Genomic DNA, 22570 nt, shown 5'->3' on the forward strand with positions numbered 1-22570 from the left:
CAGTGTGACAGCAAACCCTGAGTGTGGAGGAATCTGTTTGTACTGCCACCTGGCTTTGGATCCAGCGTGGTGTACTGCTGCCCTAGGAAGGAGGAAACAGTTCCATAGGAAGCACATTCACAGGAATTCCCCATCTGTACTGCTCCATGAGATGGAATCATTGTTTTTAGGGATGTTCTGTGTTAAATTCAGTAAAATGAGTAGATCATGCTGAAGGAAAACCCAAAAAAGACTGTAGCTGATATTTTACCAATAAAATAAATCTGTTAATAGCCAAACAGATGTGAGAAGCTTTCTAGAGGTGACTGTGCATACTGAAGACTTTGAGTTGTCTTCTCCATCCCCCTGCTAAGACAAACAAAGCCAGTGGAGGAGCTCCCAGTTTACTACCTGAGTAAAATCCTTGGTCTCATGAACTTTAGTCAAAATTGCTGTAGACTCTCCAAGGAGCTGCTGCAGCAGCTTTAAAAAGCCAGCTACTTTCTTCCCAGTTTGGAACTGACTGGGCCATTTTTCTGTCAGGCAGGTAAGAAATACCAGTAGTAAACCAGCCCTAAGAAGAGAAAAATGCACATACCTGGGAACAACTCCTTTGCTGCTCTGAGTGTGTTATCCTGATCTATGTAAGGTTCTGGGAATTTGGGTTCAGGGCCAACAAAGCTGTGACTGTAAGAGCAGGCACACTCCAGGCTGGTTTAGCTCAGGTGGATTGGAGCCTCACTGGTCCTGCTCCTGCAGCACTGAGTTCTCTGTGGGAACTGGCTTAACCCCTGAGGAGCCCACGGTGAGTTCTGCACTGCCCCAGCTCAGCTGAGGGCACCCAGAACTAAGCTGCCTCATAAAGTCTTCCCTTCTGAGGCTGTGTAAAGGCTCTGTGTACTCAAACCAGAGTTTTAAAACATGGTGCTGGTGCAAAAAAAGCTGAAACCATTCAAGAAGGAGAGGGACAGAGCTCCTCACAAAGCTGGGCAGGTCAGTGCTGCTCTGGCAAAGGTCTTGAAACCTGAATTGCATGTGTTGAGTTATCTGGTCAGACTTGGCAAAACTGAGGTGTATGTATCAGTCTGGCCCTAAAAAGTTGAATCCTTTTTTGCCAGGCTGCAACATGAAGCAAATTTGTATTGTTCTCCTTCTGACTGCCAAGTGCATGGTGAATTGAGCAGTGAAATTTGCTGCTGGTTGCTGCCAAGGTGTTTGTGGTTTTCAGTGCAAGTAAAATAACAAGATCAAGCAGAAATTTTAATTTGCAAGTAACAAATCTCTGCCAATGAACATCTTAGTTTCCATTAGTATGGATACAAGTTCCATTCTCTCAGTGTTTCCATTCTTAGCTTCTTTCCCAAGTGCAGCAAGTAGATTTCTTCTAAAAAGAAGTGCCTATGGGAAGATTTCAGGACCTCCTAAGAGTCCCAGGTGTTCAGATGCCTAAATTTCTCTTGATGACTTTTGAAAACTCCTCCCTGTGTGTCATTGGGTTGGTAGAGAGAAGTGTCCTTTGGTGCCTGCACAGAGCTGGGGGGTATGCAGACACTTCATTATTGCTCCAGATGAATTGCTCTTTATGTGGTAGAGAAAGGAAGACACATGGACCATGAACCTCCAGCAGGGGCCAGACCAACCCCAGTCCTTGCCTTGCTATGAGCTGTTCCTCAGGATAACAGAAGCACTGGTGAGCCCAGCAGTGGTGGAACTTGTCCCTAGGCCCAGAGTGCCCAGCAGTGATGGCCCCCAGGCTCTGTGATTATGTTTTCCAGTGTGTATTTCCCCAGCAGTGTCAGGTTTAAGTAAATGAGTGTTGGTATTGCCCAGCTGAGCTGGAACTGGAGGTTCCACACGTTCTGCTCTAAGGACTGAAGTGTGGCTGTTGTTTCAGGACTGTGTCAAGGCACCAGGTGCTGAGAACTGCACCTCAACAGCACCTTTTAGGATCTGACAGCTAAAGGACCATATCCAGCCAAACCAGTTCCCAGTGTGTCCCTGAGCCCAGGGGCAGCTCAGCCTTTGGAAGGATTCAGGCAGTTCATTAAACTGCACCAGGCCCTCTTGGGAGTTACTGTCAGTGCCTGGAGGAGTTTGTGGTTCTCTGTGCAATCAACTGGACCTTCAGCATGGGATGCACATTGTCCAGCTCTCATGATTTCCATGCAGATTTACCACTTACCCACTGCAGTTTATTGGCTTTCCCAAATAATTATTCATTCTGGATTTTAAATTTTGTTAGTAGACTGGGTTCCATTGAAACACTGACTCAAATTTTAAAAGTGTTTGTTTTTCTTCTTCTCACAGTCACCTACTTCAAGTACAAGGTCAACTTTTGTCTTACTCTAGATGTACTGAAGTGCTCCTGTGCTGTGTATGGACCCCAGATGTATGGTTTCTTTTCTGTATTAAAGTATAAATTATATGTGACCTGTTTGGCTCCTTTAAAAATTGTTTTAAATGTGGAGTAGAACAGGCAGGGCATAGAGAGCTACAAGGTTTTGTTTCTTTGCTTCATTACGTAAGTGCAGGTGATTCCAAAGTCTTAGGAGCAGTTTGGCATCAGAGCCTGGTTTGCAGGGAGGTGTTCCTACCATTTGTGCTGAGAGGACCCCAAAGTTTACTTCATCCCTACACCTAATTCATTGCAGTGATGTTCTAAAGGCAGCACAGACAACACTCCTTGATCCACAAACTGCAGCATCTCTAACCAGCCCCAGTGGTTTTGGTCAGTGCTGTGAAGTGTTCTTCACTTTTACCTACTTCAGAAAAAACCAGCTTTGGGGCAGGTCTGGCTTTGATTTCCATCTTCAGCCTTGGATGTACTTCCAGGCTTCTCTTGCTGAAGGTTGGCAAGGCACTAACAGTTTGAACAAGGTGAAGACTTCACAGCACCTTCCACGATCTAGAGAGGCTACAAGAAGAGGAGGAATCTTCATCAGAACCTGGACAAGGGGAATGGCTTCCCACTGCCAGAGGGCAGAGATAGATGGGATATTGGGAAGGAATTGTTCCCTGTGAGGATGGGCAGGCCCTGGCACAGGGTGCCCAGAGCAGCTGGGGCTGCCCCTGGATCCCTGGCAGTGTCCAAGGCCAGGCTGGACAGGGCTTGGAGCAGCCTGGGACAGTGGAAGGTGTCCCTGCCCATGGCAGGGGCTGGAATGGATGAGCTTTAAAACCCAAACCATTCCAGGATTTCCTGATTCCTGTTTGTAAAACACAACATACCAACAAGAGTGTGTTTACTGAGAGGATTTTATTTACACAACACAATGAGATCGCTCCATAAAAAGTTGACTACACCTGCCAAATTGTACAGTGCAACTTTGTAACAGCTTTTAAATATTTACAGAACACTTTTTCAACTTGGAGGTTAAGGCAGAGTCAGGGCACAGTGATAAGAAACACCTAGTGCAGCTTTGTGCTAGGCATGATACAGAGATGAACTGGCAGCATAAGCTGTTCAGATCCATTGGAAATTCAGATTGGAATTACTTCTACAAATCCAGCAACTGCAGCTTAAAAAAAAATGGTAAAAGATACTAAGAACCTCAAAATACAAAAAAATGTAAAAATGTTTGGCTACCATGGGAGATGTAACAGGCATACAAAATCCTTACTGTTAGCAGTGAAGAATGGATCCTGGGAAGGAGATGCTGTAGGAGACACTTCTTTCCCTAATGTTGGTAAAAAAACTGGAACAGGATGCAGGCTTACAGTGTACCTGGGATACAGAACCTCCCACTGCAAAGGTGTGTCCAGCAGGACTGGATTCAAAGACATCCAACTTTTGCTGGAAGACAACAGGAATGAGGTACCCAACTGCTCCTTGTGCCTTTGAAAACTTCACCTTGGACTCCAGTGACACACCTGAGGGGTCCCACTTCCAACACAGCACTAAAAATGCACAATACACAGTACTAGAGAGTTGGTTTTTCACAGCAACTTATCACAACTTTAAATTGTTTAGCTTCTTCATCTTTGGTATTGATAAATAAAAATGCTGGTCCCTTTCAGTAAAGGGCTAAGAATGAAGCTATTATCTTAAAATCATTTGTTCCTAATCCACAGCAGCTTCAAAGGATTTTGATTTTTGTTTTTATTTTAAGGCAGTAACTAACCTGTTAGGAATTGAAAAAAAAATTGGTTTTACATTAATTACAATGGTTTATAAGGCAGCATTTTCAAATGGATAGAAGAAACTGCAGGATAAGGATGGAACAGTTTGAGAAGCTGGTATCAGTCCTTCATGCAAAGTCAGAAGGGAGCAGAATGTGATGTAGGGACGAGTTGATGAAAGCCTGATCCTGTCAGTCATTCCTTCCATTAGCCCTTATCCATCCGAGTGAGCCCTTCTGATTCCAGAGTTCCTGGGACTTCTCATTAAGGCTGGTTTTGCATTTCAGCTTGGTAGGATCCAACTGCTGTCTGAACTGCTTATGGCAAGTCATAAACTCATAGGACATGTACAAAAAGCACAGGGGTGGTGAGGGGAGGACCCTGATGAGATCTGTACAGTACTGGCAGTCCCCCACCAGTCCTTCGGGATGGCACTCGAGTCAAGAGACATCTAGGTAAACATTCCCTAAAAGCACCTATATAAAAAACATGTTCCACTACAAATCCATTTTGTTTCATTTTCTAATCAAGAAAATCAGGACTAAACAGACGTGGAAGCCTTTTTTTTTTTCCTGTGAGACATCACTGGAGCTTTGTCTTGCCTGTACTGTGAAGTTAGTGTTCAGCACCAAGAGAAGTTTGCAAGAATCCAAGACAATTTGAATTGAGACATGCTTTTAGAAAACTCAATGAATTGTATTTTTAATATCTGATTGTAAATTCCAAACTGGAGCCATGCAGGCCCAAGGATTAACGCCACCTGCCCCTGTTAGTGCAGAGCTGACTACAAACGGGCACAACGTCGAGCTTGTGGTTAGAAAAACACTTTAGAAAAAGCTCAGCTGAGGCAGAATCCTCCCTCCCAAAATGCTGTCATGTTCTGAGAGGCTTAGGCAAGGAAAGGCACTTTGGGGCTCTCCTGGAGAAACCCTGATCAGAACTGAATGTACTTTTATAAACAGAGTAGGCAACAATCAACGAGTGGACACGGCAGGATCCAGTGCCCCAAAAGTGACCCCATGAGCACCATCCTTGGAACACTCCAGGTACAGATGGTGCAGCCAGGACAGCAAGAGCAGCTCTGTGAGGGAACACCAGGCAGGCCCCATCAGCAACATTCTGATCCTGTTCTGCTCAAAACCTACAGCAAAAAGGCCACAGAAGTTGGGTTTTGGCCTTTAAACCACTGAAGATGCAGCAGAGCTCAGAGGTGGCTGAGAAACAGCAGCAGCCGGCCTGGGGAGCCTCAGGGCTGGCCCAGCTGTGCACAACTTGCCCACCAAGAATCAGGTTCCTGGAATTTCCCTCCCTCTGCTCTAATTCCAGACCCACATATGTGACCAGCTGTAGTTTATCTGCACTGTTTATGGATCCATCCTGACATACAGTAACCAAAAACTCAGTGCTCGGTGGAGGAAATGGCCAATTTCTCCTCTATTTAGGAAAGAAAAAGTGTTGCAAAATTTTTTAATTTAGAAAAAATATTAAATGGCTTGAGGGTCACTTAGTACCAAAAGTAAAGTGCACCAGAACTGGGGGCCACAGTGACAGAGCTGAGAAATGCTATTGAAGAGGCTTCCAAGGAGCATTATAACAACAGCACTACAAAGTAAGGTTAAGGCAATCCGAGTTTTGTCCTTCCACTAGACAGTTTCCTGGAGAGTTGTCTGTCTTAAGCTTCAATTATTGCTTTGTTTCCTCTGTCCTGGAGTCCTCAACTGCTGGGCAAACAGTGCTGGCAGAATTGGCAGAGTGAGTTTGTCACTTAATGCAGGACTGGATGCAGTCCTATAGAATCCCGTGCTTTGCAATGCCAAAGGGAAAGCTTGCTCTCATCTCCCAGTGCATTGGACAGTCTGGCAAATAATATAAAAAAACCTCTTGCTCCTGAATCAGCAAAAGGTGCTGGTAGCAGAGATGATGCAAACACATGGAATTTTTCAATGGTGCAGGGAAAAAAAAATCCTTAACAACCAGGTGTGTAACAAAACAGGGTCCTGAAGTCTTCTCCAAGAGTTGATAGCCCTCAAGTTTTCTTTAAAAAAAAAATAACAAGTTCTTTTTTGGGTATAAACCCAAAATACAGCAACAGAATTCCAAGGCTCAGAAGTCCAGGTAAAGCTGTGTTACTTCCCTCCTTTCATATAGGATGGAATTGCTCCTCGGGCTGTCAGGCCCTCAAAACGCTTGTAGGTGTAATTGATGAAAACCCAGTCTTTGTTCTTGTAGTCTGTCTCTGGGTGGTTGCTTGTTGCCACTGGGAAGACAGAAGAAATAGAATATTTTCATACAAAACACTGGATGAATGTTTCTAAAGGAAAAAAAAATATCCTAAACACAGATGCAGCTTCGTGCTCAACCCCAGGAAAGAACTTCTGGGACACAGCACATGGCACAAGCATTGTAACCTAGAAGAGGGCAGATTCAAATCACAGGAAGAAGAAATTTTTTACAGTGTGAGCTGTGAAACACTGGCACTGGTTGCCCAGAGAGGTGTGGATGCTCCAGTCCCTGGAAGTGTCCAAGGCCAGGCTGGACAGGCTTGGAGCAACCTGGGCTAGTGAAGGTGTCCCTGCCCATGGCAGGGGGTGGAGTGGGATGAGTTTAAGGTCCCTTCCAAGCCAAACCAGTCTGGGATTCTGTTTTTAAACTCACTGAGCAAATGTATGGCTATGCTGTGATCCCTTCAGAGATTCACAGCAAAACATCCCCTTGAGTTCCACCCTGCCCCACCCCTCCTCCAAGTGCCAGCAGGAATCAACACCAGGGGAACTTGCAGCATTGGGCTCTCAGGCCCTGCTGAGATTTGAACTTTCTGGAAGCTCTGCTGCCTCTGAGAGCTGCCCTTTCTCAGGCAACTCCTACATCATTTACAAGCCTGCATCTCCTGGAACCCAAATTGCAGCTTGCACCCCCTGCACCACAAGGCTTCCAAGCTATTTGGTCATGGTAAAAACCAAAATCAGCATCTAGTAAGATCTGACTAACAGAAGGATTATTCTACAGGAGAAGAGGAAGGCTTACACAGAGAATCAAACAATCATTTACCTGTTGGTTTAAGGATATCAGATTCTGGAAATTCATCAAAGTTTGAGGTATCATCAATGCTTTTAATTTCTATTGAAATCGCAGCAGGTCTCTCTCTGCCAAGAAAAGCAGATCAAGCATTGAGATTTCAAAGGCAGACAAAGCAGGGTTCAGCCTCCTTTCATCTCTTAAAAGAATCATAACTGAAGGCACCTAAACTTCAGCAAGCTTCAGGTAGAGAACAAAATGCTCTCACCCACAGCTGGATATGATAAATGACAGTCAGCTGCTCCCTGCTGCAGACCAGGGCTGGCCTGAGCAGTCCCAAGAGAAGAGCAGTTGCTTTTCTGCAAAGCATCTTACCTGATGTGCTCCCAATCAACCCCTTCAAAGAATGGGTTACTCTTTATTTCCTCCACACCAGATGCACCAATTCTGTGCTCCCATTCACAGCAAAATCTGGGATGGAAGGAAGAATGAAAATGAAGGGAGAATGAAAACGAAAGCATTCCATCCAGAAATGGAACAGCTTTCTGAACTGATACTGCTGCAGTTTCTTAACATATAAATGGAGCAGACTAAGAACTTCCACAGCAAAACAACCAACACACAAAGTTATGTACAGGAATGTCATGTCCAATGCCACAATTAAGATGTGCTATTCCTTCAGAACAGGATAACGTGACCTTTCCATTTCAGGACCAGAGTAGAGTAGGAGAACATACAGAGCTTTAAAAACCAGACATTTATATTTCTGTCCTGAGAATAGATACTGAAGTACAAATGAGTCAGCAAGCACTGGGATACATTTGTATGCTCCAGTGCATACAAAGGCAAAACCACTGCTATTTCAAGAAATCAGCTCTGTCAAAAGGATTGAACTTGGGTCCTTCCATGAGAAGCCTGCAGGCAAAATGGGGAGCAGAAACATTTTGCCAGAGTAGTAGCACTTCCATGGGAACTCCTTTTTAGCACAGTTTAGTCAGGGAACAACTAAATGGCCTGAGAGACAAAAGTATTTGACAAGGGAGTTCAGCATTTGATGCACGTGTGTAAGAGTTTGTAGCATCAGGGTTTTCCATGTGAAACAAGCCATGAAAGGCACAGTATACAGAGACAAGACAAGAAAATTAGTGCTGGATTAAGTGGCAAACCATGGGGATGGCACCTTAAAATAAGATCCTTTGCTTTATCAGAGATTGGAACCTCTGGAGGAAATGTCAGGGTCTCCTTCCAGTTCATCACTTTCTTATAGGTCTCTTGAGGAGTCTCAGAACAGAATGGTGGATAACCTGAAAAGAAACAAAAATATCATCTTGGATCAAGCAAAATTAATTGCTGAAGCCAAAACACACCACAGAGACCAGGCAAGGAGTGCATGCTCTGAAAACATGACCCCAAGCACAGATACAGGCTGCCCCAGATCTGGAAGTGTCCAAGGCCAAGTTGGACAGGGCTTGGAGCCACCTGGGATAGTGAAGGTGTCCCTGCTCATGGCAGGGGGTGGCACTGGATGAGCTGTAAGGTCCCTTCCAACCCATACCAGTCTGGGATTCTATGAATACAGCTGCTGTATTCATTCCCACCTCCAGCCTGCCCTGCCTGGTCCTTACCAATCAACATCTCGTACATGATGACCCCCAGGGACCACCAGTCACACAGCTTGTTGTATCCAGTCTGCATGAAAACCTCAGGAGCAATGTAATCTGGAGTTCCCACCGTAGAAAAAGCCTGGAACAAACACCATCAGTTATGCATTTGTAGGGAAAACTGCCTGACATGGACATTGGGAACTTATACAACACTGGTTATTTTGGGAAGACACCAGATTGTCTCTGAGATCCTTTAGCAAAGGTGTTTAAAGCCTTTCTTCCAAGATATGTATAGGCAAAATTAACATCTTCATATGAAAGAGTCTTAAAATAGCATCAGGAAAACAGGGAAGGGTATCACTGTCCTGGAATGGGTCACCTTGGAATGGGTCAGCAGCCCTTTGTGAGATTGGAAGTGGCAAGAACTGATAGTTTTGGCTGGGAGACTTCAGATATCCATGTAAATAATTATGGCACTGCTATCTCTGCACATATGTCACCAGCTGTTCAGCAGATGGATGAAGGACAAACTAGAGTCATTCCTCTTCTTTTTTAAAAAAATGCCTCAATCTTTTCCTTTCAGGATTGTCCAGAACTCAGATGCATTAAAAACTTCCATGTAAATCCATGTTCCATGTGGCTGCAACACCTCAGCAGGAACATCTCCAAGCAGGTGGAACCTACTCACCAACTGCCGGCGATTCCTCTTCCAAGTCTCTGCTTTCCTCTTGGAATTCATGTTCTGGAAAGCTGAAGCAGATTCAATAGCTGTGACTGAATCCTACTGGGCACCCAATCTGTTTTTACCCCCAAAATATCTTTACCACTACACTAAAGGTCTCATTTAAGATGTGTGTCAATACCTCAAACCTAAACCTCTCAGCAACTCCCAAAGCTATGAAATATGGGCAACATTTAACTGAGCCTTTCATTAGCAAACCATGCTTTCAGGGTTGATGTAACTCCATGATCCAAGTTCTTCCCCTCCAGAATAGTCCTGGATACTCAGAGACTGTGCTGGTTTATTCATTTCAGTAACACTTGAGATCCAGACAGCAGCTACCAACTCACTGAGTTCTCATTTTATTACACATGCAAAAAGCTACAGCAGAGTCTGTTTCAAACTTCTGGAAATAAAAATGGGTTTAAAGTGACTGAAATTATTTTACAGAAAATGAAAATCCACCTCAAGATGTAAAGTTGATGTTTAGACTCCCCACTGCAGCCACACCCTCACACTGAAATGAGTTTTGTCAGGACCCAAGAGCAACCAACCAGATACTCTTTGGAGCCAAAGAACTTACTGAAGTCACTGGGAAGACTGTGATTCAAGTTCCTGTAAAATTCTGTCCTGTGAGCTTTCTTCAGTCCAGTACACAGACCAAAATCTGAGAGTTTCACGTGGCCCTAGAATAAACAAAACAAACAAAAAACCAATATAAGGCATTAATTATCATAGAAAAATCACAGCATCAGCAAGGTTGGAAGAGAACCCAACACCACCCTCAACACCTCTAAATTATGTCCCCAAGTGCCACATCCAGGTGCCTCTTGAAGACTTCCAGAGACTGTGACTCCACCACCTCCCTGGGCAATTTATTCCAATGCCTGACCATTCCTGCAGTGGAAAAAAAAAAAAAATCTAATATCTAATCTGAACCTCCCCAGCACAACTTAATGCCAGTTCCTCTCATTCTTTCACTTGAGACATGGCAGAAGAGCCTGACCCCCACCTGGCTGCACCTTCCTGTCAGGGAGAGCAAGCAGGACCCCCCTGAGCCTCCTCTTCTCCAGGCTGAGCCCCCTCAGGTCTCTCAGCCCCTCCTGGTGCTCCAGACTCTTCCCCAGCTCCATCCCCTTCTCTGGACATGCCCTCAATGTCCTTTGCCTTCCTCCTTTAAACGCAACAGTGGATGGGTACATGGAATGAAACCATCAATACTTCCACTGCTACTCCACAGAGAAAGCCCAGTGACAATTTCCTTCAGGAAACCTCTGCTCTGCAAGTCCCAAACCACTTCAGGGCAAAAGGAAACATCTCCAGAGGCAGCTGCAGTCCCTGGGTTGTGTATTGGCCCCAGGACATAAAAATCACCCTCAACTCAGTGATTGAATCTGTCCTGGTGCATAACATGACCACACTGACTTTGAGCCATTTTTAGAGGTGTATCTATAAGATTTACCTCCTTTTCAAAGCCCTAAATGCAGTCATGTCTAGAGGTGAACATTCTGAACTGGACACACTGCTTGGAGAAGCTGTGGCTGCCCCAGCCCTGAAGTGTCCAAGGCCAGGTTGGATGGCTTGGAGCAACCTGGGACAGCAGAAAGTGTCCCTGCTCATGGCAGGGAGTGGAACAGGATGAGTTTCCAGGCCCCTTCCAACCCAAACCATCCTGGGATTCTGCAGTAATTCCACCAGTGCATTACACAGTAGTGGGAAAGTCATTATTTATTGCTGGCAAACTCTTTCCAAGAAATCTTGATCTTAGGCAAACTTGGAGTGAGAAATAAGAGGATGCTGAAACAACTGGGATTTCTGCAAAGTGCCTGCAATAAGCAGGTAGCCTGGGCAGCCCTCAGGGGTACACCCTGATCCTGAGGGAGGTTCTCCACTCTCAGCCTGGCTACTGGAACAGCCACGTCCTTCACGTTTGGTACGACCAGAGCTGGCAAGTGGGAGTGTAACAGATGTGAGAGAAAAAGGAAACAGCTTTGCCTAAGAGGGAACTGAAACCACGTGCTTTAAACTGCATCTGAAATAGCCAAAAATAGTTTAAACAGCTGTCAGAAGAGTTCAAGGTCTGAGTGGAGCTGGGGTCTTTCCTGGCTTTTGGGGATTTTCCTTGGCAATTTGGCAGATATGCCCCTCAAAAGCTGGAAGGAATGGGGCTAAATAAAGAAGCACCATCTTCTTCAACAACTGTCAACACCCCTTCAGGTCAATATGAGCAATCACAAGACCTCTTTGCTCGTGGCCAGCCCATACCTTGCTGTCCAGGAGGAGGTTGTCTGGTTTTATGTCACGATGGATGAATCCCAGCTGGTGGATGGAGTCAATGGCCAGCACGGTCTCAGCGATGTAGAACTGTGTCTCTTCCTCTGTCAGAGTGTCCTTCTTCATCAACAGTGTCATCATGTCACCTGGAAACCCCCCAGAGGTGAACACACAGGCTCTACTCTCACTGAGTTTGAAGACATTTATAGAGAAAAGCTATTTCTGCTGCATTCAGCTAAAAACAGCAGGTCAGAGGTTGCCAAACCTGGATATGCTCTGGCTCTATAGACAGCCAGGGCATAGCTAGGGGAGGAACTAGAAGAATATTAAAGCCAAGTTTAAATAGAAGAATATTAAAGCCAAGTTTAAATACCTGCAGCTTGAAGACCCAAACAGGAAACCTCAAGCCTGCCCAAACACCTCAGTACCCTAAAAAGCAGAAATCTTGTTCCCTTCCAGATGTACAGTACAAACACCACGTGCACTCTAGTCCCAGACTGCACTTGTAATGAAGAAATTAGCAATCCCCAACAAAAGGAGAGCAGCCCTTGCATTCCAGAGTTACCTCCAGGCAGGAACTCCATGATCAGGTAAAGGTTTAGCTTGTCCTGGAAACTATAGAACATCTTCACAACCCACAAGCTGTCTGCCTCCACCAGGATGTCCCGTTCTGCACGGATGTGGCCAACCTGGACACACACAGTGCACTGGATAAGTTTTATTAAATTCATATATTTCATAGGCAATTCAATTATTCTTCTGAACAGCATCAAATATTGAGAAGACAAAAGTCAAATTTCTGCACAAGGGCAGAAAAACTATCAGAACATTCAACTTGTGGTTGATTATATACATCTATTTTATACCTATTATATACACACCTATATATAATATATATAACTCTATATACAGTAAACCTGCACATTATCTAAATCCTATAAACAAAAATCTCAATTCTTTACAAATATACCTCATCATCTCTTTTTGAAAACACAAGAGCTTCATCCCAGTGCTGCACATGTGACTGTCCCAGATCATTATATATATCCAGAAGTACTAGCAAAGGAAAGCCTTAAATATGTTAAATGCTGCTGCTTTATGTCTCTGAGTCTGAATTCCAGCAGTTGTATCTCTGATATTTATATCTGATCCTGCAGGTCAGAAGTGCAGTAAAACACTGGCCTTGAAGCCTGCATTGAATCATTTGCACATGACTTTGTGTTGAAAGAGCCCACTAGAAAAGAAGTGCTTGTGAATTCAGAGATTTTTCTGACATATTTCCTCTATAAAAAAAGACACAAAAACCCCCAGAATTTTTAGTTACTGAAGCACAGATGCACACACCACAGAGTGATCCATGGTACAGTTCCTGCAGTTGTATCTCTGAAATTTATATCTGATCCTGCAGGTCAGAAGTGCAGTAAAACACTGGCCTTGAAGCCTGCACTGAATCATTTGCACAGGACTTTGTGTTGAAAAGAAGTGCTCGTGAATTCAGAGATTTTTCTGACTTATATCCTCTATAAGAAAAGACACAAAACCCCCCAGAATTTGTAGCTCCTGATGCACAGAAGCCCATTCCTCCTCTGCACACACCACAGAGTGATCCATGGTACAGTTCCTGCTCAGGGTGTTCCTCACCTGCTCCTTCTCAAGCATATCAGCTTTGCGTAGGATCTTCATGGCATAAACGTGCCCCGTGTCCTTCTTCTGCACCAGGCGCACCTGGGGGCACACACAGACTGATCAAACCCAGCACTGCTCTTGACAAAGCTGCGTATCAAACCCTTGGCTTCCATTTCATGAAATCACCTCAGATTGTAAAACACAAGAAGCATTACACAGTGCACAGCAATGGCACAAAGTCCTGTTAATGCTATGAGCTGCAGTTATTTTAACAGAGGACCATGAGTGATTCACACCTGTAGGAAACAGATTTGCAGAGAATTCTTAAAGTTTAATAGAAAGTTCACATAGTATACATTTGTATAGAAACTCTGAGATAAGAAATATTAACTTAGAAATATTATGGAATAGGTTAAGATAAAAAATATTAACTTAGAAATATTATGCAATAGGATAAACATTGTTCAGAGAAAAACAGAATTAGAAACAAGTTTTAAAATAAATACATTGTATTTATTTTATTTGTGTATATATATATATATATATATATATATATATATATATATATATATATATATAAATACCCACCAAGAGTAATTTTCGATAACTAGCTTTAAAGCATTTACAACATAAGGTAGCAAAAACTGATTGGCCAAGAAACATTTATATTGTAATTAAGAAATAGTTAACTTCTGACTGTGATGGAGTAAATTATAACATCTGTATTGTCTCACCCTTCACATGAGACTAAAAATAGAATAAAAGTTTTTAGAACACCTCTCAATTACCCCATCTCCAAATCAGAAAAAAACATACACCTAAAGCAGGTGGTCCAAAGCCCCTTCTTTCAAGGTCACCAGAAGAGCCTTTGCAAGGGCTCTCCACCTCTCCCTAAGTCCAGCCCCAGAAGTTCACCTTTAAAACCCACTGCAAACTTGTATTTAGCTGCCCATCAGATCATTTTCATCATCATCCTGTTTCCTTGAAAGCACAGGATGCCTTGAACCAGCATTTATTAGGTAAAAAACCAGCTGCACATGACTGTTCAGCTAAAGGCAATCTGGGCTTGTTCCTTTTGCTTATATAAACTGAGCAAGTCTTGAACAAACAGCAGAGCCAGTTAAAAACACATGTAGCCATTTTTTTTTGGACTCACCTCTCCAAATGCTCCTCTGCCTATTACTTTGAGAGACTCAAAGTCCTCCAGTCCAAGCCTGGTTCTCTTCAGGCGAAGGAACTCCGTCTCCTTCTGTGCATGGGCCGACCTCCTGATTCTTTTCTAGAGTTTAAGAGACCCCAGTGAGAGCCCTGCAGGTGGTTCCACAGGGACCACAGCAATTCCAAAGGAAGATCCCAGATCTCCATTTAGAAAAAGAAAATTTCTTGTATTTAACCATTAAGGTAGTTTCTCCTTACTCATTACCTCTTCGTCTTTTAGGCCTTCTTCTTCCATCATTTGTTCTAGTTTCTTTTGTCTAGAGCAGAGACAAATTAGACAAATAAAGGTTGAATTATTAACCTTGCTTTTTAAATTAAATTAGAAAAAACCCCAGGTTGAATCATTAACTTTGTTTCTTAACAAGATGCACATATCCACAGCCTCTGGTCTGTGCCAGCAAGTTATGAGGGTAAAGATGTACAAGAGACTCAGACAGGAAATTAATTTTGAAGAATCTACTATGCAGTTTTATAATTCCAACCTTGTCCTCTCTGGTTTTAATAAACTAAACCTGCCTTGAGTTCCACAGGTTATTCAAGTGTACATTTTTGCTGTACCCAAATACAAATTGAGAGATCTGGGTTCTGTTCTTATCTCTCTCTGACAGCTGGGCAAGTCACTTCAGGCCAGAGCCATAAGAAGCATTTAAACACCAAAATTTCGCTTATTCCAGGGAGAATTGGTATTCAAACACACTGAAAATTTCTCTGCATCTCCAACTATTCACATGCAAGATGAGAAAAGTTATTTTAGATTTCTTAATCCCTGAAATACTCAAAATATTTGGGAAGAGGAAACTTGTCTGTACATGTTCTCCCCCTTAAAGAATAAGAAATATTTACAGTCTTAGTACAAAGGGATTATTTGGGAGAAAAGAAAGGAGGAAGGAAGACTTTAGAAGGGGAATGACTTCAGGGGACATTTGTAATGATTATCCCCTGGAACTTTTTCCCAGTGCCAGTCATTATTAACAGCTGGCTGAACAGGGGCCTGGTGGTTTGGGACATTACAAATGTACTAAAAAATTCCTTCTCCTTCTGCAAGTCATTCTTTGCAAGATCCTGTTCCTGTCTTCTGGGGCTCTCTGCAGCTGCTGTGATGTGATAATATTTGGGGTTATCACTTCAGAATCAGGCACAATTAAAATGCCCTTGCTCAAGTACTAGGGAGCCCTTTCCAGTGACCCCAACCCACACTCAAGCCAGCAACTCCAGTAGCAGAGTCTGAATTACACAGAATTAAACAGCTCAGCAGGACTGAGTGATGCCAAAGCCATGCTGAAATTCCCCCAACTATCCCTAACAGGGTCAATCTGCACTTCAGGGTACAGTGTCAACACCATTTCAACTCCAAATTACACACCCACAGACATGTGTTGTTACAAAAACATGTAACTTATAAAGTCCAGTCTGCTTGTTCAGACAAGGTCTTGATCCTAAACAGAAAAAACCCTGAGATTTTGGGAATACACAACAGTGCTCAAATAAGTAAATAAATTTTAAAGGCAAGAGCTTTGTGAGGAGAAAGAAACTAATGATATTTTCTGCCTGAATTGGACCTCAGTCTCTCTTTACTCATCAGAAGCTTTGAAGAAAATATCTTTGCACATTAGTATTTATTTCTAAATTGCTTCCTCATTTCTGCAGCTCTTGCAGTGAGCAGGCATTGGGGAGCTCCTCGGGGAGCTTGTTAAGCAGCAAAGCCAAACCAACACTGAAGCATTTTCCAAATTCTAGTTACAGACTCCATGGCAAGCTGGGAGAACAGCAGAAGTGCTACAGTTGAGGATACTCAGCAAATTAGAGGGTTCCAGCCAAAGTTAAGTCACACAGCTCAGTGCAGTCCATTGCTGGATTGGACCTAAAGAGGTGGCCCAGGTTCAGGTCAGTCCCAGCACTGAGTGACTCCTCCCAGCAGCCCCTCCTTGGCTCCCTGCATTGTCCACCTGCACATCCTGCACATGGCTCGGGGCAATCCCAGCAAAACCCAGAGAATGGGCTGGGAGCAGCCCTGGCACAAGGATTTGGGGGTGCTGGTGAGGCAGAGCTGGCCATGCCCCAGTCCAGACCCCACTGAGCCCTGGGCTGATCCCCCAGCATGGGCAGCAGGGGAGGGGGGGATTCTGCCCCTCTGCCCTGCTCAGGTGAGACCCCAACTGCAGAGCTAACTCCAACCCTGGGGCCAGGAAAGAGCTGGAGCTGCTGGAGGAGTCCAGAAGAGGCCACAGAGATGCTCCAAGGGCTGCAGCCAGGCTGGGAGAGCTGGGACTGCCCAGCCTGGAGAGGAGAAGGTCCATGGAGAGCTCAGAGCCCCTTCCAGGGCCTAAAGGGGCTCCAAGAGAACTGGAGAGGTGCTTGGGACAAGAGCCTGGAAGGATAGAACAAGAGGGAAGGGCTTCCCACTGCCACAGGAGAGGGATAGATGGGATAGTAGGAAGGAATTGTTCCCAGGCAGGGTGGGCAGGCCCTGGCACAGGGTGCCCAGAGCAGTTGTGGCTGCCCCTGGATCCCTGGCAATGCCCAAGGTCAGGCTGGATGGGGCTTGGAGCAACCTGGGACAGTGGAAGGTGTGGGGGTGGAACTGGATGAGTTTTAAGGTCCCTTCCAACACAAACCAGAAGATTTTATTATTTTTGCTTTGAAAACAAAATTCATTCAATATAACTTTTGGCTGTTATCCAGCATGGAAGGGAAACAAGAAGGAATTTTACCTCATCTCTCGCTCCTCGTGCTGAGCTATGAGGTTGCTGTAGAAGTTTTCCAGTGTCACCTTTGTCATTGTGACTCTCTCCTTGGTGTGGTTACTCATGGATGAGCATGGTGTAGGGCCTGTCATGGCCATGGCTGGTAGGAAAGGAGAAGGGAGGAACATCAAACATTATAAATGACAAATAATCTTCAAACAAGAATCCATACCCATTAAGTGATGCTTAATCACAGAGTTCAGATTTTAACAACAAAGATCACCAGTCTAAGCTAAGCAGGGAAATGTTTTACAAAATAAAAGGTAGAAGTCAAACTTCCTGTTTTGAACATTTTTGATCTGAAATTAGAGGGAAGGAAACTTAAGAAACTTTGTGCCTCAAAAACCACAATTTCAGCCAGCACTGCAAATGCTTATTGCTGCCACCATATTCTGTCTTTAATGAAATACTCAAAATTCAGGAATATCACACTGAAATATCTAATCCAGAAGTTATTCTTCCCATAACTCTTGCAGAAAAAATTCCACCAGTTGCTTACTGGCTCTTCTGATGTGAAATTTATCTAAATCCTGAAAGTTATCCCAATAAAAGAGCAACTGAGGAATGAGCAAAAAGGGCATTTAGTTGTCCTTAAGCACTTTTACTAGATGTTTACTCACAGAAATTTGGCCAAATCCAGAGGATCACTGCCTTTGAGCAAGTTGTAGTCTAAAAAATAGCCAAAAACCCAAACCCTAGTGTAAGTATCTGGCATATTTATTTCTAAGACAGATGTATTTCTAACAAATATGTATTTTAATAATCTTTCTGTTTCTGAGAATACAGTATATAAATACTGGAGTTAGCAGCTTCAGTGTATTTAACACCCAAGCTCTATTTCCTGATATGCATTAAAAATCCCCAAAGATTTCAAATGTACAACTACACCTTACCCTGCTTCTCCTGCACACCATGTAACTTGCAGTAAGGTAACAGAGTTTTGCAACTATTACTAGAAGTTGCAGACAAAACAGGTGAGACACTTCCCATTTTTATAACCCTGCATGCTGCCAACACGCTCAAATGACTCCTTCTGTTCACTTTTTGCAGATCTTTATGAGGCAGGGCCCTGCAAACCACCTCTTTCCCAGACAGCAGCTACATGTGTGCTGTCTTCACAGGTTCCTCGTGAGACAGGAGCTGGTGACCATCTCCAGCTGGGTGGCTTTTGAGATGGAATTGTGTCTTTATGTGAGGTGGAATCATGGCTTCATGCAAGAGCAGCTCAGAGTGGCAGACAACAAGTGGAAGGGGTCACACTCTGTGAGTACCCCTGGATATCGGGTTACACCGCCAGAGGTGAGTGCTTACACACCCAGAAATGGGGGTTGCACCCTCGGAGACCGGGTTAGACACTCTGTGGTTAAGAATGTAAAAGCCATGGGCGGTTTTCACTTCCTAGAGAACAAACCAGGAAAATTATCTGACAGAAAGGGAAATAAAAAGGGAAGGGGAAGAAAAGAGAAAGTATCTGTGCCAAACCACCTGTTGGTGCTCGCGGCCCCTTCCACGGGGATGGGCGCTCAGAGCCCACCGACCACCCCGGGGGCGGCCGGACGGAGCGGGGCTGGACACCCCCGCACCGGGGCTCGGCCGGGGAGGTGACACCGGCGTGGCACTGGGGGGGCGGCCCCGCGGCCCGACCGGCGGAGGGGCCCGGCAGCATCCCCGGGAGCGGACAAAGGGGGCCCGAGCAACCAACACGGGAGGAGCAGGGGACCCCCGCCGGCCCCGGGCCCGCAGCGCGGCCGCCCCGCCGGAGGAGCACCCGCGGCTGGACGGACCCCGGCCCGCAGCTCGGCCGCCCCCAGCCCCACGGAGCGCTCCGGGCGGCCGCCCCCGCTCCGCTCCGCTCCCCCGGAGCGGCAAAGGGCCCGCGGGGAGGGAGGGAGAGAGAGAGAGAGGGCGGGGAGAGGATGCGGAGCGCTGGGTGGGGGGCGCCCGTAGGAACAAGGCGGGAGCGGCTTACCCGGAGCCCCCGGGAGGGGCGGCAGCAGCTGCAGGCGAGGTGGGGTCCCGGCGAGGCGGCTGCGGAGCGGCGGGTGGGGGGGCTCGGGACCGGGGCCGCCGGAGCCCCCACGCCGCTACCGCCGCCCCCCGCACCGACAGCGACCCGGCCGGGACGGGCGGCCCAGGGACCGCTAGGGCAGCGCAGGCGCCCCGCGCCCGGCCCGCCCCGCCCGGGCGGAGCCCCGCGCCCGCCCGCCCCCGCCGGCAGCGCCTGCGCCGGGCCCGCCCCTGCCCCGCGCGCGGGCTCCGAGCGCGGGCTCCGAGCGGCCGGGGCGTGCGGTAGTGCTGGTGCGGACCCGGGTCGCCCCCTGCTCTCCCCTGGTCCGGGCAGAGACGCCGGCCTGCCTGCGGTGTCGCAGCATATGTCACAGTTGAGATGTCCATGATACACGCAGTATCGCCGTACAATTTCAGAAGGCTTCAAGCATTCACCCGTACAGAGTAACACCAGGCCACAGCAGAATGCCTCAAGCGTCTGCCCGTACAGAGTAACATCAGGTCATTTCAGAAGGCTGCAAGAGTCTGCCCTTTCTTATTCTTCAGCACAACCTTTTACACCCTTATCGTACATGCACTGCACCTGGGTGCCCCAGAGATCCTGCCCTATAGATCCCCTGTGCCCCATAGATCCTGTCTGCCCCATAGATCCTGAAATTCTGCCTCATGGATTCCTTCTGCCCCATAGATCCTGCCCTATAGATCCCCTGTGCCCCACAGATCCTGTGTGCCCCATAGATTCCTTCCCTTCTGTGGTTTGTCAGTACACGTGGGCACTCTGTGCCTCATTACCTTCCGTTCTGTTCTCCTGCACAGCTGTAGCCGGCTGGGGATGAGGCCCGGCCACAGCCCCTCTCCCACAGAAATTGTGCATCTACACTGCCGTGCTTCTAGGATGCTCCTGGGTGCTCCTCCCGGCATGGGAAGCCCTGTCCTGGCTGCCTTTCCAACTTCCCTCCTTCCCACAATGGTGACCTGCAGCCTCCCAGCACACAGCCTGGGCTCACCCTGGAGGGGAGGTTGGTTTTTCCCGTCCCCATAGAGGTGATACACATCACTCAATGGCCACAGGAGCAAGGTGTGCCAGGGACAGAGGCCACCAAGCCACCAAGTCACCTCTGCCTCTCAGGGATCAAGGAATCAACCTCTCAGTCCCTGGGGAAACTGCATCTACAAGGATAGAGAGGCTGATCCACAGTGTGCTGGGCAGGACAGGGTAATTTCCCAGAGGTTTGAACTGTCACAGTGAGGTCCCCAGGGCTCCATCCTCTGACTCTGATGAGGAAGAACTCCCACATCCCAGCTCAGCAAACTCTTTGTACAGCTTGGGCTGCACAACCCATTTTCATCTTGCTCCTCCCAGCTCATCTGAAATATCTGAAAACATCAGCTTCAATAATGGTTTGACTGGCCTTGGGAACCCCATAGGGAGCTGTGAGAAATGGCATAAAAATACTCCTCCCAGATGTGTGGAGACATTGGGAAAATGTTTTTGTGCTTCATTTTATTTACATTTTCACCAAAAAAAATATTTAAAACCAGGTGCAATTAAGGGTTTTTATTATTGACATTTTAATCACTGAGAACTGCATTCAGCACAGTTGAAGTCTATCAGCAACAGAGGAAATTTTTCAGTATTTAAAACTGTCCCTACACAATGGATATATTTGATAACAAATGATATATTTGTAACACACATGACAGATTTAACCTCTAAAAGACTAACTTTACTGTTAAACTGGACCTTGCTTTGCTTAGACAGAGATGATCTGTTTGTTATCAAAGGTGAACAGCAAAATCCAGTGGTACCTCACAGGAAACACAGGTGGCCTCATCAATCTGTTTTCCTGCTGCTGTGGGAGCTCTTGGAGAGGATTTCACTTGAAGAAAGAAAAGGAAGTGTGGAACAAAAGCTCAAAGAGGAACCCTGAAAGCTCATTCTCATCTCTTCCACCAGCAGAACAAGGTGGGTGTGTGGGGCTTTGGCTGAATGGGGATCACTGCCAACTTCTACCTGAGAAAACAAAGGAAAATCTGAAGATCTGAGATGCCTAAAACAGTCTGCATGCTGAAGGAGCAGGAAAAATCCTTTGTAACTCCAGTATAAGAAAAGTGATTACTAGAGAGAGTGTGAAATTCCTGCAGACAGGTGTGAATGGAACAGAACCTGTATTTAGAGTTCAAGTTCTTGGTCAAAGCATTGGGCTGTGAATGTGCAGATTAATGATCCAAACTTCCTGCTAGGGTGAGCTCCAGGAGCTGCAGCTGGGTGCAGCATCCCTAGGACATCCCAGAGAGATGGGATGGGATGGGATGGGATGGGATGGGATGGGATGGGATGGGATGGGATGGGATGGGATGGGATGGGATGGGATGGATGGGATGGATGAGATGGGTGGGATGGGATGGAGGGCCCTAGCAGGGGAAGAGAAGGGACCTGTTGGAGTTCTGGATCTCACAGTCACAGCGCTCAGATGGGAGAGGACCCTAACCCTAACCCTCTGTGGGAGAGTCTCTGTGCACACCTGCAGGAGTGAGTGCCCTTAAGGGTTTTCATTTTGCTGTTCCCCTTTGTTCTGGAGCTGTTCCCTCCAGCAATGCACATGTAAAGCCAGGGACAGACGGCTGGGCTGACACTGCTGGGTGTAGTCAAAGGGGCTTGAAAAGGTGCTGTGGGTTCCAGTTACCTTCTGGGATCCTCCCATCCAGCTGCTTTAGGGGGAGGAAGCCCTGAGCCTCCATCGGTTCCAGCAGCTGGTTGGAAGCTGGAACCCTCAGCAGGCTGGAAGCCTCATCTCCATCGCTGCTGTTGAAATCGGAGGGATCTTGGCTCTCCTGCGTGTCCCAGCTGGCATTCGGGAGCGGGATATCCCTGCTGCTGGCCGTGTGCACGGCACCCAGGGCGTGCTGCAGCCACAGCAGCCGCTTCAGCCCTTGGACCGCCCTCCCTTTGTCGTGCAGGAGCTGGTGCTCGGTCAGTGCCCTCCTGCTGCGGGGAAGGAACGCGGGGTCAGGGACGGGAGATGCTGATTTGCATCCATCGATCCCAGATGCTTCTCTGCCCTGAGGAAGGAGCACTGGAAGTGCCTCAGGCTCCAGCAGCTTGTCAGGAAGCCGAAAGATTCCTGCAGATGGGAAGCTTGTGGGGATTTGGAAGGAATTTAAATTAATTTAGAGATGGGATTTTTGAGTTGTTTTAGGTGGTGTCATTTTATTTTTTTTATCTTCTACATAGGCAGGAAGGGTGAGTTCGGCTCACATCT

The 22570-nt window shown here is 46.3% G+C and overlaps 1 protein-coding gene across 2 annotated transcripts; it reads right to left on the reverse strand.

The window, feature by feature from the left end:
• Positions 1–3216: 3216 nt before the first annotated feature.
• On the reverse strand, positions 3217–19478 carry STK38 (serine/threonine kinase 38). Of its 2 annotated transcripts, XM_050985320.1 has the most exons (15): positions 19270–19478; positions 17921–17969; positions 17268–17400; positions 14762–14813; positions 14495–14617; positions 13354–13437; positions 12278–12401; positions 11704–11858; positions 10022–10124; positions 9406–9467; positions 8739–8856; positions 8294–8417; positions 7489–7584; positions 7147–7241; positions 3217–6355 (listed from the first exon to the last, which is right to left on the reverse strand). In XM_050985320.1, exons 3-15 carry the CDS (start codon positions 17396–17398, stop codon positions 6225–6227), a joined length of 1398 nt encoding a protein of 465 aa, XP_050841277.1. In that variant the 5' UTR covers positions 17399–17400; positions 17921–17969; positions 19270–19478; the 3' UTR covers positions 3217–6224. The 2 variants fall into 2 exon arrangements, with proteins under 2 accessions (XP_050841277.1, XP_030086998.1); XM_030231138.2 differs by lacking the exon at positions 17921–17969.
• Between the last annotated feature and the right edge of the window lie 3092 nt (positions 19479–22570).

Source organism: Serinus canaria, chromosome 26 (genome assembly GCF_022539315.1).
Source record: "Serinus canaria isolate serCan28SL12 chromosome 26, serCan2020, whole genome shotgun sequence".
In the NCBI taxonomy this organism is placed as follows: Eukaryota; Metazoa; Chordata; class Aves; order Passeriformes; family Fringillidae; genus Serinus; species Serinus canaria.

Bases quoted from the DNA above. Each gene is read 5' to 3' on its own strand.
- STK38 (XM_030231138.2), bottom strand. From the start codon at position 17,398: ATGGCCATGACAGGCCCTACACCATGCTCATCCATGAGTAACCACACC. The intron at 12,402-13,353 runs GTGAGGAACACC...GTGTGTGTCCAG, and splicing joins ATATGCTTGAGAAGGAGCAG to GTTGGCCACATCCGTGCAGA. The intron at 11,859-12,277 runs GTAACTCTGGAA...GGGGGTTTCCAG, and splicing joins CATGGAGTTCCTGCCTGGAG to GTGACATGATGACACTGTTG.